The sequence below is a fragment of the Lissotriton helveticus genome, chromosome 9, assembly GCF_964261635.1.
Source record: "Lissotriton helveticus chromosome 9, aLisHel1.1, whole genome shotgun sequence".
In the NCBI taxonomy this organism is placed as follows: domain Eukaryota; kingdom Metazoa; phylum Chordata; class Amphibia; order Caudata; family Salamandridae; genus Lissotriton; species Lissotriton helveticus.
In genome coordinates, this window is record NC_136070.1 from 968,544,995 (window position 1) to 968,561,037 (window position 16,043).

Sequence of the window (16,043 nt, forward strand, 5' to 3'; positions counted from 1 at the left end):
GTGGCTGCTCACGCTGGCTAAGTGCGCTCTCAGGGTTGGATTTTTCCCCAACTTACTACCGACATTTAGCACTATTTTCTCAGTGCAAAATGCTCCCTCGAGTCCAAAATGAATGTGAGGATGCATTTTGTGCTCAGAAACATCGCTAAATGCAGCAGAACACGAATAGCAAGCATGGGCCTCATTTATGAGAAATGACGCATCGCTGCGTGAAAGCAGCGATGCGTCACTTTTCACTGCGCCCTCCTTGCGACATACCTGTGCGTCATATTTAATGTATGACGCATCATGTCGCAAGGAGTTACAGATACATCAGTATTTCTGACGTATCTGTAAGCGCAAAAGTGACGCATTGCTGGAGTGTGTCACAAAAGTGACGCAACTCCAGCAATGTGTCCTTTCACATGGGGCAAGCTCCATGTGAAAGGGCCTGCGCCAGTCTTAGGCCTGCTGTGAGGCAGGCGCAAGAAATTGACGCATTTGTGTCCTAGAAGTGGCGCAGTGAAATCTCATAGATTTCACTGCGTCACTTCTATGACTCTTTCTTGCGTCAGAACGCCCCCCCTGCATACATTATACCTGTCGCAGGTATAATGTGGCGCAGGGGTTTACAAAGTGACCCATCTATCTAGATGCGTCACTTTGTAAATATGGTGCAACACGGCACAGTTTTTTACGCCGCTGCACAAAAAGTGATGCACCGGCGGCGTAAAAGTGACGCACGGCCTCATAAATGAGGCCCCATGAGCTGCTGCTTTGGATCTCATTGGATGCATCAGACCCCCTATTTCGGGAGCTCCACTCTATGCTACCGGCTTATGACCGGAAATTAATCGAGCAACTCCATGGATTGAAGCTTTATTTATTTATTTATTTTTTCGTCGTCAAAACGCCCAAGACTCCCCATTTTTGGAGCCGTCACTTTAATCTACTGGAGTACAACACAAAAGCATCTGCTTTTTTACCGACGTTAGAGCTTCACTACCTTTTACTAAATCTGAGGAGCCCACGTTTGATGTAAACTGGTCAACCTTGCCTAAAATAACATTAGGAGAGCTAAATACAACTCGAGTAAAGGCATGTATTGATATGTCCTGATGATGGTCCTGAATTAAATAAGGATCGAAACGTCGTCGACACCTTACACTTGATGATTTGTATATTTCTCTATTGTGAAATCACAGAAGTGTATTTAATTAATAATTGTCTGTCCTAATTTTTTGATCAATTTACAGACTTTTTCTTGCCTTGTATTTGTTTGTTTTTCTATGGTTGTGTATATGTGGTAGCTGGACACAGGCTTGTGTCCCACTTGGAAATTGTCAGATATTTTGCCACATCTGAGTGTATTTACTATTAAAATATGTCCGGCTGGACATTGAACAAAGATTCCAATTTTGGTCTATTTGTATCTTTGTTTTTAAATTGATATTGAAGTTTGGGACCACTGTTTCGTGAAATATTGCATACTCCCAAAGACCCAGACCTATTGCTACTTTGGGTTCCCCTTGTTATATATAGTACCATGAGCTGCTGCTGGCGCATGCTAAATGTGCTCTCTGGTTAGCGGGTTTTCACCCAAATTGCTCTTAATTGCATGAGGAGTAGTATTTGTGTAATTATCTGTAATTCTTCTTCAAATAGTAATGCAAAACTACCAAAATTACTCTAGCGTAATTGAAATGCCTCCCTGGATTATTCCGGTCCGATGTAAAGAAACTTCATGATCGTCAATCATATTAGAAATGCAAACCAAATAGTTCAATATGCCTCTTTAGTAATTATATAGAAATGTACTTTTATTCAAATTACCTCTCTAAAAAGTACTATGATGTTATTTCACATCATTGGAGGCCAATGGCACATGACCTCACATTCTATGTTCTCATCAAGATCAAAGGAATAATATCACTTCCTGTGTGATCATGTCGAGATAGGAGGTGCAATGTCACTTCTGGTAATCAATCAATCAGGGATTTGTATAGCGCGGCTACTCACCCGCGAGGTTCTCAAGGCTCAACTACTGTTACAACGAAATGATGGCGAATCAACATCCTTATTGTGGATCACCACACACAGAACAGTTAAAGATGCTTGCATGTTCGTAAAAACTATGCAAAGTTGCTGATTTTGTATTTGTGAGCAGGCCATCCTGATGCATTTTGTTCATTTTCTTATCTTTCTCCTTTTAGGAGCTGGTGAGTCTGGGAAAAGTACAATTGTTAAACAGATGAAGTAAGTATACTTCTCGCACACTTCTGGGCGATGTTCACAAGCCTTACTCAAACCTTCACCCTACTCAGTACAGTACTGAGGGGCATATTATCAACAACTAGCGATATTTATCGATAAAGCGGCTTAGCGAATTTTTTTTTAGCGCCAAGCATCGGCAGATTTTATCGCAGAGATAACGTGCTATTAGCAGCGTTTATCTCCAAAGCGATAAAATATCCGGCGATAGCTCTGAAATGCGTGAATATCGCTGGAAATCCAGCGATATTCAGGCATTATCGCTAATAGGGTCTTAGCCTGAATATCCACCTTCCATTGGATATACAGGCTTAGAACTGGTCTGAGCAGGCGTTAGTTTTCAGAGATATTCGCGCTTAGCGTGAATTTTTTTATCGCTACGCCTGCCTTGCTAATAGGCGATAGCGACGTTAGCGACTGCTTTCAGTCGCTAACTGGTTGGGTACGCCCACTTTGCATGTCATTAGCGATAAATATAGCCGACATGCAAAGTGGGCCCCAAACCACTCGCTATCACCTAAAAGCTGTCGCTAACTGTTGTTAGCGACAGCTTGCTAATAGGGCTATAATTCAATTTCGCCTGCCTTGATAATATGCCCCTGAGTTCCCAGTACAGTACAGTACTGAGCAGCCTTATTCTCTACAGCTAGGATACTTACCTCATCCCAAAAGTGAGCTCTCCTATATAGTTGTCCAGGCTCCATTTTCCAAACACACCCCCACAGCCAGCACGACTACATTGTTCTCCTTATTGTGCCAAATTCCATCACAGTCAGCGCGGCCTTTACAATTCTTGTTTAATCTATTAAGGTCAACACTTCTATAAAGTCGGTACACTAAGCACTTCAATATTATTTACCACAGTCTGCCCTCTCACACATTCCAGCACTGTAACAACTCTAAGACTATCCCCTAAGTCAGACCCTGCTATGACATTCACCAATTGTTCATTTATCCTGGCTGACAGGAACTAGTGCATTCCTATGGGTTGCTCCCCTGTCTCTCTGGGGTGGACACAGTAGAGAAAGGTTAATAGTCACTGACAAATGCCTGAATGTGACTTGTAGGATCTTGGAATTAGGCCATTCAGCGTCTTTCTTTGTGACCTGCCACATTTGTTAGAGTCTTTCCTTGGCATGTTGCCCAGCTTCATTTCATTGTCTGTCAGCATACTCCACCTTGTCTTGATGCCTTACCTACCTGTATCTGCAGCAGGACTTATCATCTGTTATTTCTGGGTAGTTTAAATAGCATTTTCCGAGTCTACAGGATTACTTCTCTGACGTTCCTGGATAGACTCTTTGGAGCATTGCACCTTGGCTGCTTGTCTCTAGGGCATTGTTGCTGGTTGCACCCTCATGGCCGTCTGTGTCAAGCGCATGTCATGGGTTACCCCTCTGACACTCCTAAATGACTCTTCAAATTATTTACCATTGTAGCCTAAAAGCACTGGAAGTCTGGGGGTGGCCCTTGCTGAAAGGAACCTTTACCATGGCTACTGTCATCAATAGTAGCGGCCTTGCAGGTAAGCGTGGTGGGGGTAGGGCGGGATGTGGATGTAAGTCGACATACGATGGGATAGTGAACATAAAATAAATAAAAACCACTTACCTTGCGCTCACCGCATCGCAGCATTGCGGCGAGCGCAAGGTAAGTGGTTTTTATTATTTATTGATTTTATGTTCACTATCACGTCGTATGCCGACTGCCACCCACCCACCCCTGTGCCACTATGCGTGCCTGCACATGCTGCCACTGGTAATCAAGAGCATTCTTCTAGGTTCCTCCTCTGACTCTCCTGTGTGGCCTATGTAAAGCATTTACCCTTGGTGTCTGTAATTAGTGCAACATGATGAATTGTTTCAATACCACTCAAATTAACCCAAGAAGCAGAACCTATTCCTTCTCAAGGGTGCTAGGTAATTCCACATGTGCAGATAACTCTCTCTATTTATTCCACTCCACTTGCATGTGCAGCAACAACAATATCACAGCGATGAGAGGAGTGCATTCCACGACTCACCTTGAATAACACAATGAGAATATCATATCCACATAGACCATACTTATAACACACACTATTTCAACAACAATGAATAAAGGTAAAGTGCATGTCTTCTATCAATCACTCCTCTTCCATTACATGTTTAGCCAAAAACAGACTCCACTCTCCTGAGGCACAGCCGGGAGATAGGCTTTAGACATTGTTTTTAATGTAAAATTGCTTGCGTTTTTAAAATTCGTCCTGCTGCTTAGCCTTACCCGTGCACTGCTGCACCACCACCAAATTCCCGCGTAGCGGATCAAACGCTGCCACGGCCCTTGCTAATTGCCTGTGACCACACTGACGGGGACCCCCTGAGGCCACGCCCACCACGGTCGGCCACGCCCACCCCTCCTACGACTACTTACCGCGCTGACCACTAGCGCGACGGTAAAACAGACTCCACTCTCCTGAGGCACAGCCGGGAGATAGGCTTTAGACATTGTTTTTAATGTAAAATTGCTTGTGTTTTTAAAATTCGTCCTGCTGCTTAGCCTTACCCGTGCACTGCTGCACCACCACCAAATTCCCGCGTAGCGGATCAAACGCTGCCACGGCCCTTGCTAATTGCCTGTGACCACACTGACGGGGACCCCCTGAGGCCACGCCCACCACGGTCGGCCACGCCCACCCCTCCTACGACTACTTAACGCGCTGACCACTAGCGCGACGGTAAAACAGACTCCACTCTCCTGAGGCACAGCCGGGAGATAGGCTTTAGACATTGTTTTTAATGTAAAATTGCTTGTGTTTTTAAAATTCGTCCTGCTGCTTAGCCTTACCCGTGCACTGCTGCACCACCACCAAATTCCCGCGTAGCGGATCAAACGCTGCCGCGGCCCTTGCTAATTGCCTGTGACCACACTGACGGGGAACCCTTGAGGCCACGCCCACCACGGTCGGCCACGCCCACCCCTCCTACGACTACTTAACGCGCTGACCACTAGCGCGACGGTAAAACAGACTCCACTCTCCTGAGGCACAGCCGGGAGATAGGCTTTAGACATTGTTTTTAATGTAAAATTGCTTGTGTTTTTAAAATTCGTCCTGCTGCTTAGCCTTACCCGTGCACTGCTGCACCACCACCAAATTCCCGCGTAGCGGATCAAACGCTGCCGCGGCCCTTGCTAATTGCCTGTGACCACACTGACGGGGACCCCCTGAGGCCACGCCCACCACGGTCGGCCACGCCCACCCCTCCTACGACTCTCAACCCCTATAAACATGTGCAATCACAGGACGCGCAGCGGGCGCGCCGTTTGCGCGCCGAAGGCGCGCCTAAGGCAAGCCCGTCTGCGCCCGTCCGCGCCGGTACCGTGCCTACTGCCAGAAACCCTGCTCGTTTTCCCTACCCTCAATACTCTAAACCCGACCTTTATAAATTAGATCATTGCCCCTGCGACCAACCGACTAAAATGGATCCCACTAACATCTATAGTCCCTTTACATGTCCTTCCTGTGGCACTCAAATACCAGTTATCTCACTGAGCCTCACTCATAATCCACCCAAACCTTCCCCTACCAAAACTTCGCAGCCTGATAAAAGCAACCCTCTACTAGCTTCCCCCTCCACCTCTAACAACAGATCCCACACTATGGCCCACAAAAATAGGTCACTTAAATGCATACTCCTTAATGTAAGATCTATGCCCAAACATAAACATGAGATTGAAGACTTACTTAATGACAACAGCATTGACCTCATGTTTTTAACGGAAACCTGGGCCTCTTCGACCTCTGGTCCTGATTGGAACACCGCCACACCCATAGGCTACTCGGTTGAATCCCTGAATCGCACAGGAACGACCGGAGGAGGTATAGCGATAATCCATTGATCGCACCTCAAAATTACCTCCTGCCCCCAACTTGAACTCGTAGCAGAAGCAATGACCTTTAAAATCAAAGAAAACAATCATTTGATTTTTGAGGGACTGCTGGTGTACCGCCCTCCCGGACCCAGGACTTCATTCACCAAAGCTCTACTCACCTTTCTAGAAACCACCTTTGATGCAGCCTCTTATACCATCTTGGGCGACTTCAATTTTCATCTAGAGCTAAAGAACGACTCAGACTCTGGCGCCCTCATTGATAACTTTCTTAGCTTTGACATGAAACAACTGATTGATACGCCTACCCACATAGCAGGGCACACCCTTGACGGGATCTTTTCCAACTGCCACTCCATCAAAATCTTATCCATTGCTCCCATACCCTGGTCCGACCACAACGCCATCTACTTTAATTTACAAATAAAAAACTATGCAAATCAACGCAGAAGTTACCTACCCCCCGAAACCTCTCGCCCCTGGAAAAAACTTGAATCCAGCCAACTTGCCGAGACTCTGGAAAATACCTCTCCCGAATTCGACTTCGGAAGTAGTGAAGACTGGGCTTCCAACTTTAATCAATGGATTATTGATGCAATGAACAAACTGGCCCCACTTGAATTAAAGAAACCCAGCAGACGGCTAGCTACCGCTCAATGGTATACGGCAGAGGTAAAATCTGCTAAGATTAAGTGCCGACGCGCAGAACGTAGCTGGCGCTCTGATTATAGCCGTGAGAAAAAACTTGAATACTCAAATACCTTACAGGAATACAAATCCATAATAGTGCAGGCAAAGGCCGCTTATTTCACAGAAAAAATCCAGACATCGGCTAACTCCTCCAGGGAACTTTTTAAAACTGTGGCCCACTTAACAAAAACTCCACGAGACACAGTACTTAACCCTGATCAGAGCTTCGTTGATGAAATGGCCACCTTCTTCCAAAAAAAGGTACAATCAGTATATGATGACCTTAGCACCATGGTATCCACCTTACCTCCTTACACAGATGGACATACCGACATAACTCCCCCCTGCTTTTCCAGCTTCCCTGTACTCGAAAAACAACAAGTGCATGACCTACTAATCCAGATAAAATCTGGCTCTCCTATGGACCCATGCCCCCCCTATGTGCTCCATCAAATTCCAGAGACCATCGCAAACACCCTGACTCCCCTGCTCAATAAAATCATCTCCCACAGAGAATTTCCCAAAAACTGGAAAAAGGCCTGCATCAGACCTATCCTCAAGAAAGAATCCCTCGACCCTCTTGAACCCAAACACTATCGGCCCATTTCCTGTCTGCCCCTACCTTCAAAAATCTTGGAAAAAGCTATAAATCAGGAAATAATGCGTCATGTGGAGGGAAAAAAGCTACTTGACCCATCTCAACACGGCTTTAGGCCCCTACACTCCACAGAATCAGCCCTTATTATGGCCACTGAAAAAATTAGCAAACCATGGATAAAGGTGGGCGATCGGCCCTGATACTTTTACACCTCACAGCGGCCTTCGACACTGTGAATCATGCCGTCCTTTTAAAAAGACTCACATTACTCGGATTCACCGGTTCCGCACTGGCCCTTATTGCCTCCTTCCTAACCAATCGCACTAATCATCTGGTCTGGAATGGATTGCAATCCACTGAATTCTCCCTTCCGGGTGGAGTCCCCCAAGGCTCAGCACTGTCTCCAACTCTTTTTAACCTTTACGTCACCCCCCTAGCTGCCCTGATCAGATCCCACGGCCTGCAATTGGTGTCTTACGCCGATGACACACAAATCATTGTGTCCATCTCCCAATCCATCGACGCCACAGCAGAACGATTCAGGAACTGCCTTTCTCAGGTTAAGAACTGGATGTGCAACAACTTTTTAAGACTGAATACGGATAAAACCAAAGTCATCGAGTTCGGCCACAAAACTTCCATCTGGAACGACCTATGGTGGCCTCCCGAAGCAGGAACTTGTCCTCTTCCCGTAGACAAGGTCAGAAACCTTGGTTTCTTATTTGACAAAGAACTCTCCTGCAAAGCCCAGGTGAACCAGGTGACCTCAGCTTGCTTTTATAACATCAAGCTGATCAGGAAAGTCCTCCCTTACATCCCTGTCACCCTTAGGAAAACGGTGATGGGAGCCCTGGTCTTATCCCGCATTGACTACTGTAATTCCCTCTATTTGGGAGCAGGAGAAAAACAGATGTCTAAACTTCAGGCAATCCAAAACGCGGCAGCCAGAGGCCTGTTAAACATTCCCAGACGCCATCCCACATCCAAGGTGATTCGAAGGCTACATTGGCTCCCGGTCAGGCGCCGCATCCACTTTAAAGCTCTCTGCCTGGTCCACAGATCTCTCCACGGTAAGGGACCAGACGACCTCAATAACCTACTACCCCGATACATCCCCCCGCGCGCATTAAGGTCATCTACCCTTGACCTCGTCTGTCAACCCAGAATAAATAAAGCTCGGTGGGGGGGAAAGTCCTTCTCATACCAAGCGGCAAAAATGTGGAACTCATTACCCCCAACTCTTCGTGCCCAAAAATCTAAAATGAGTTTCAGAAAAGAACTAAAAACCTGGCTCTTTGTCTAGATTTACCTGCTTTCTGCCTCTCTTGCTTCTGGATCTGTTAGCGCCAAGACGCCGCGGCATTCGTGCGCTTTACAAATATTTCAGTCAGTCAGTCAGTCAGTCACAGTGATTCATGTTAGCATACCAGCAACCCTCTGGACATTCACACACTACACCAACAAGCTTCTCATCTAGGCCACACTGCAGTTCAACTTTCATCAACTAAAGTCCTTTGACTCCTTGTCAAGGGTATGAGGTGGTCTATAAATACAACTACAAATACAGTAAGTACTGTCTGCATGTTTAATTCAGACGACATTATAAGAATCCACAATTCATAAATGATATACTGTTTCAGGCATTTTTTAAACGTCTGACATTGCCAGCAGTGTTACATCACTCAATATCACATAAAATACATTAACACTACACATAGTGTTTACACTTCTACAAAAGGCAGAGCTTCTCCATCATCCACATCATACAATTCTGTACAACTTCACATTTAACACAACAAAGGGCTGCCCCACTGCCTGCACAGTGACACCCGTCCTGACAACCAGAACCTCTAACCCATGCCAGTGGTTCATCTCAGAAGCCACTAACCCAACTTCTAACCCAACCCAACTCCGCCAACCCGACCAACCTGCAAAGCTAATAGTTCTTGTTACATTTGTCAGTCTTGTTTAACATTTTCCTGATTTCTCTCTTCTCTGATGAATACAACTGTCTTCCACTCCCAAACCAACATGCACATTTTTCTCCTTCTAAATGTAGGCCTTGAAGGCACAAAATTCAAACATTGAGCATCAATTGATGACAAACAAACTACCTCATATTAAACGTTGGCAAGACCAAGAACCTAGTGTTCAGTTAAAGAGACAAACTCTGCTCCATCATTCCTGAGCCACACGCTATCTGCCATCACCAAAACTGCAAGAGAAAATTCTTCTTAGTGTTTCCACTGAGCAAGTGTATCTTCCTGGATGGTCAAGTGAAAGCCACCTCTAGCTCTGTTTACTAAATTCTGTAGATGCTCAGAAACAACCTTCCTCTCTTCTTAAAACCTAAAAAGTTCATGTCAATTCTGATCTTCTGTCTTCCAGACTAGATTGCAGGAACAGCCTGTACAAAGACATGGCTACTTACTTAATGCAGAAGCTCCAACTAATTTGGATTGGTGATTTAGGCCTAGTAACGAAGAGCCAGCAACATCCAGTCTGACAACCTTCACTCGCTACCCATAAGAATAAATGACAAATTCAAGACTTTCTACAGGGTCCACAAAAATGACCACCACACCTCTTCCTTTCTTATCAGCAGGCTCTACAACTATGTACCTACCAGAGATATCAGAAGTTGGTAATTCTCATGTTCAGATAAATACAATCAAGAAAAGAGCATTCTAAGCTAAGAGAGCTATGCTTTGGGTCTCTCACCAATGGCCACAGCCTATCCATATGGGCAGAGAGGCCTTGCCTTTCACCTTTTTCCAGCAAAGAAGAGTGTCTGTCAGGCTGTGCAAAGGTCAAACTGAGAGACACTCTTCTTGTTCAGGTCAGGCAGCAAGGAGCTAGACATGCACTGAATGCACAGGCTGTCTAAGCTGAACTTTGCCAGGCTGAGAATTTCATAGTTCTGTAGGCGTGACCTCGTGAGCCTTGCAAAAGTGACTTGAGGCCCTCTCCCTCATGACGAGGGAGATTGTGACGGATTGCCTCGTAACTGGGCACCTTTGCTTTAAGCCCTGAAGTGCCCAGAGCCAAGTGTCAATCAGTGACACTTCGTCACAGAGTGGGGTGTGGCGGGCTCAGCAGTTTCACTGACCCCATCCCACTCTGTGACGAGGGAGGAACTGCTGCCTCGCCTCATTGGCTGACCAAAGGTCAGTCAGTGAGAGAAGACAGCAGTCTCAACCCTCCTGGGACCTTCGATGCTTTCCTCTCCCAGAGCTGCAGGACAGGTACGTTTTAAGTTTCTGAATGTTCATTGCATGCCTGCATGTCTGCATAAGTATGTGAATTTGTTGTGAGTGTTGTGAATGGGTGTATGTGTGAGAGCACATTTATGAATGTATGGGTGTGAGTGAGTTAGTGTATGTGTGTGTGTGTGGCCCGCTAGCCTCTCTGCCAAAATTAGCTTTTTAAAATCCCATAAAAAAAAATCTTTTTCCTGATTCTAATCAGACGTGAACAAATAAACTACAACCAAAGCATGGAATTTTCATTGTCAAGACCCACCCAGTTGTTATCAAAGAGTCCTTCAAAATGATTGAGACTTTAACACTAGACAGCATTCCGAAGTAAATTTACCAGAGCTGATGTGATAATCCAAAACGCATTGTATGTTCTTTAAGCCCTTTGACCATCAAGGGCCTCGTTTATGAGGTTTTGCTGTAGGGCAGCACCACAGGTCTTCCTGCTCCACTGCCCTATGGCAAAAGAAAAGAGCTGGAATGTGTTGTATCTATCAGATACGGCACAATCCTTTCCTTTTCCCATGCGCCAGCGTACAATGGGCTGCCGTGCTCATACACTGGCAATTTTGCACAATGGTGCCTGCGTTGCAGGAGGATTATATTTGTGCAGGGAGGGAAACCTTCCTGCACAAAAACAATCACAAGTGGCTTTTTTCTCTTTCTATGTGTGCTGCAGAATGCAGCACACACAGAAAAAAGGAAAAACAGGAAGAAATAAAGATATTTCCCTTTGTTGTACCTCCCTTACAGCTCCCCTGGGGAGGCATAAGTTTTGGGTGCTGCCTCAGATTTATGATTTTTTGTAAATCTGGGGCAGTGTCAAAAAGCCATGGATGTTGCTGGGAACGCACACAGCAACACCCATTGCACGCCCCTTTAACGCAGAATCTACTTTAAAGGGAATAATATTCACAAGGCAACATTAAGCCAGAAAAGTTGCTTAGTGCTGCCTCGTACATATGGAGCAGGCTCCTGCGCCACGGAACGTCACAAAAAGTGACGTTCCGGCGGTACAAGGGGCCTCATAAAGAGGCCCCAGGCTTCTTACATCCATATCTAACAGTACCAACATGTCCATCTTTATAGGAATTCCTGCATCATCCCCTGCCTCTCATATCCCCTCAGTAGCCAGCAACTGTCCCAACGCTTTACCCCAGACCAGTTGTTTTGCATCTTCACTCACAGCCTGCTGTTCTTTTTCATTACCCTCCCTCAGCACTTCCACATGTACCCCAGTCCACAAACAGTGACCTTTCTCGCCCCCTCTGTAGTAAGCACAACCACCAACAATCAATACCCTAATTAAATCCCACAAACATTGCTACTACAAGAACCCCACAAACACTAAGAACCCATATAAAGTCAGCAGTACTACAAGATTACCAATAATAACCAGTGCTCCCACAAATTTCCGCACAATCATGACTCCTACAACATCCTTTTATTGAGTATATATTTATTAAAACATGAAGGACCTCATTTACGAAGAAATGATGCAGCGCAGTGCCAAAAGCCATTTTGCCCGCGCTGAGCTGCGTCATTTTAAAAGCACAGGGAAGCCCCATATTGATAACTATATGACACATTTGTGTGCTCTGCACTAAAACAGCTGCCATGCGTCAACTCAGGCACCCTTGCACCATGGTGGAAGGGTGCCTGCATTGCAGGAATGATTGTTGTTGTGCAGGAAGGGATGCCTTCCTGCACAAAAGCAATCATTGATGGTGTTTTCATCTTTCTATGTGTACTACAGAATGCAGTACACATAGAAAGAGGTAAAAATGAGGAAAAAATAAAAGTATTTCTCCTCGTTGCTCCACTTTTATGTCTCCCCTGAGGAGGTGTAGGATTCTGTGCATTCCCAGGTTTACGAAACGTAAATCTGCGAATGCAGCAGGAATCCCTAGCTGTTGCGTGGGAACACCCACAGCAACACCCATGGCATGCCTGTTTCACACAACGTAATGTATGAAAAGGGGCCATATTTACAACACCATGAAAAACCACTCAGGGTACCTTTGCGTGGCCTTGTAAATATAGGCAAGCACACTGCGCTGCAGGTGCGCCCAAAAAAGTGAATCACCGCTAAAGCAAGGAGCTTGTAAATAAGCCCTGTGGCATCACTTACAGCTGATGACACAGTGCAGCAAACCTTCCTGCTGCATTTCCATGTGTAAAAAAAAAGCAGGAATGCGCAGTATCTACAAGATACAGCGCATTCATATTCTTTTCCCCAGAGCCGGCGCACAGTGGACTGCCATGCGCCAAAGCAGGCACCCTTGAGCCATGATGCACAGGTGTCTGCATTGTAGGGGTGATTGTTTTTGTACATAAAGATGTACCTTCCTGCACAATAAAAATCACAAGAGGTGTTTTCCTCTTTCTACGTGTATTGCAGGTTGTATGACAGAGCAACGACTCCTTAAACCATGCATGCCTTAACAACACAGTCATAACAATGACCACTTCTTTACCACACATGCCTTTACCACACATGCCTTAACAACAAATGTCATTGTAAATGCATGATTAGTAAAGACATACGTGTGGTAAAGATCACACCCACCCCTTCTGCCCTGAGTTCTAAAAACCTGGATCCCAGACCTTCAACCTACCAGCCCAAGCCCTGAAAACTACCCATCCCCTCACCCTGAGCCCTAAAACCTGTCCCCAGGCCAAAAACGACCCCAACCCCAGCCCCCAACCAGGAGACATAAAACTGGCCTCCAGCCCTGAAAACTGTCCCCCGCCACTCTGAGCCCTAAAACTTGGCCCCCAGCCCTTAAAACAACTCCGACCCCAGCACCCAAACCAGCCCTAAAAAGTACCATAACCCCAGCCCTAAAAACTAACCCAACTCCACCAGCTCCTGGCCCTAGTCCTACCTACTAAGCCTCGTCCCAGTCCTTCCTGTCACGATCCTTCCTGTTCCCCTACCCGCCAATCCGCTCTGCATCAAGAGCGCTGACTGCCTTAACTACGCATATCTGTGGTTAAGGCTTATGCTTGGTTAAAGCAAGCGATGTTCCGCCTACGTTGAAGTGAAAAACACGATTAAGCCTGCGTTGTAAATGCTATTTCCCGTGCTGCAGAATGCAGCACACATAGAGAAAGGAAAAACAAGAAGAAATAAAAGTATTTCTCCTTGTTGTGCCTCGCTTGCGCACCCCGGGGGAGGCGTCGGAATCTATCCGATTTCCCAGGTTTACAAAACCGTGCCAATCTGGGAATGTGTCAGGTCCCATGGATGATGTATGGGAACACCCACTACAACACCCATGGAACACCCCTTTCACGCAGAGTAATGCGTGAATGGGGCCCATATTTACAAGGCCTTCAAAAGCCACACATCGCGACTTTACATGGCCTTGTGAATATGGGCAGGCACACTGCACTGCCAGTGGCCTCAAAAAAAGTGATGCACCAGCGGCAGAAGGGGCTTGTAAATAAGTCCCAAAATGTATTACAATGACCTAAATCCTACAACATCCCTCACAGCCAGCGCCCCTTAATAGATCGATCACCTATGACTAAATCTGACTCAATATCTCCAATAACCAGTGCTTCAAAAAGATTCTTCACAGCCAACACTTACAGAACAACTCAAAATGTATATTTGCATTAGACACCTTGTAGCAAGTGACGTAACAGACCATTCACAGATAACACTCAAGATCCCCCACAGAGAACATTGATGCAGTTTCCCTCCCAACCAAAGCATCTACAATATCACACAGTCAGCCCTTCTGCATTACCACTCACAGATAACACTTATAAACATTTACCACAGGCACTACATGTATTAAATCTCTCATATATGTTCATACTCAAACATTAAAAAACAGACATCCATATCATGTAGCACTGCCCCTATGTTGTTGGTAAAGATGCTGTGTACACAGCGTAGTCATATCTAAAGTTATGGATCCGCACTTATGTCTTTTATCACCTTCCTCCTACCCAGAATTATTCATCAGGATGGTTATACAAAGGAAGAGTGTTTGGAGTTCATCTCCATCATCAACAGCAACACACTGCAGTCAATGCTGGCCATTGTGCGGGCCATGAACACTCTCAACATAAACTACGGGGACTCAGGACGACAGGTGAGTCTAAGACGATCTCAGAATGTGTTGCTCAAATCTCATTTAACTACAAAGGGGCATATTATCAAGGACGGCGTTCAAATTATCGCCGGTTTAGCGGCAGAAAACTGCCTCTAAATCGGCGATAATGGGCTTGATAATATGCCCTGGAGAATTCCAATAGAAGCCCATGTTCACACCAGAACATGGACTTCTATTGGAATTTTCAAGGGCATATTATCAAGCCCATTATCGCCGCTTTAGCTGCAGTTTTCTGCTGCTAAACCGGCGATACTTGTTAACTCCGTTCTTGATAATATGCCCCTAAGATATCACCCACATAGAACACAGGCATCTGTTTCTTGCCCAGGCACACTGCTTTGTCCCTTGCCATTGGAGCATTGTCAGCGTCGAAGTGAAGACAAGCCAACAGCATGAAAATAGGACGCCATGTTGACAAAGCAAATATCTCAAGAAGATTTATTTTTGCCACCGGAGGAAAATTTCAACATTCAATCCTCCGTTTTTATTTTTTTTTACTAATGTGGGGGCATATTATCAAGAAGGACGCTAAAATTATCGCCGCTTTAGCGGCAGGAAACTGCCGCTAGAGCGGCGATAAAGGGCTTGATAATATGCCCTTGTGAAATCCCATAGAAGCCCAGGTTCTGGTGTGAACCCTTGCTTCTATGGGAATTCACAAGGGCAGATTATCAAGCCCCTTATCGCCGCTTTAGTGGCAGTTTCCTGATGCTAAAGTGGTGATAATGTTATCGCCGTTATTGATAATATGGCCTGTGGTCATTTACTAATATTGTATTGTATTGTATTGTATTGTGGCATACTTATATAGCGCAACCTGTCACCACCAAGGGCATCCTGGCGCTTTGAACCCTACTCAGTGGAAACAGTAGCTCATACGTTAATACGTTAATGAGAATACATTATAATGTTGCCAGTCAATCCTAGAGATGCTTTCTTCGTTAGTAATGTCTGATGATTTGTCAACAGTCTAATGGTTACTACAGAGTGTGTGCTTTATCAAAGGGGTACATGTCCAGCTAGAGTATAGTTTGAAGGTTGTATAACACTAGAACGTGGTGGATAATATCAACCTACAATAATTTGACAGCCACTACGTGAACGGCCTCTATTTACATCATCATGATAGGTATAATATAATCATTATCATTCATAGGTTCACACCTATTTACCTCTACTTATATTGCAATGCAGCTGTTAAAATGGGTCTTCTTCAAGTTTTGTGCAAACTCATGGCCCTTGTGACTG

General features: G+C 45.4%; 1 protein-coding gene across 2 annotated transcripts in view; it reads left to right on the forward strand.

Annotated features, from left to right (window-relative positions):
- Positions 1–16,043, forward strand: part of GNAT1 (G protein subunit alpha transducin 1) — a 268,365-nt gene that overhangs the window by 185,956 nt on the left and 66,366 nt on the right. For both annotated transcript variants that reach the window (XM_078661255.1, XM_078661254.1), the window contains 2 exons: positions 2,193–2,235; positions 14,633–14,774. In XM_078661255.1, coding sequence (XP_078517381.1) covers positions 2,193–2,235; positions 14,633–14,774 — 185 coding nt within the window. The remainder of the gene's footprint in view (positions 1–2,192; positions 2,236–14,632; positions 14,775–16,043) is intronic.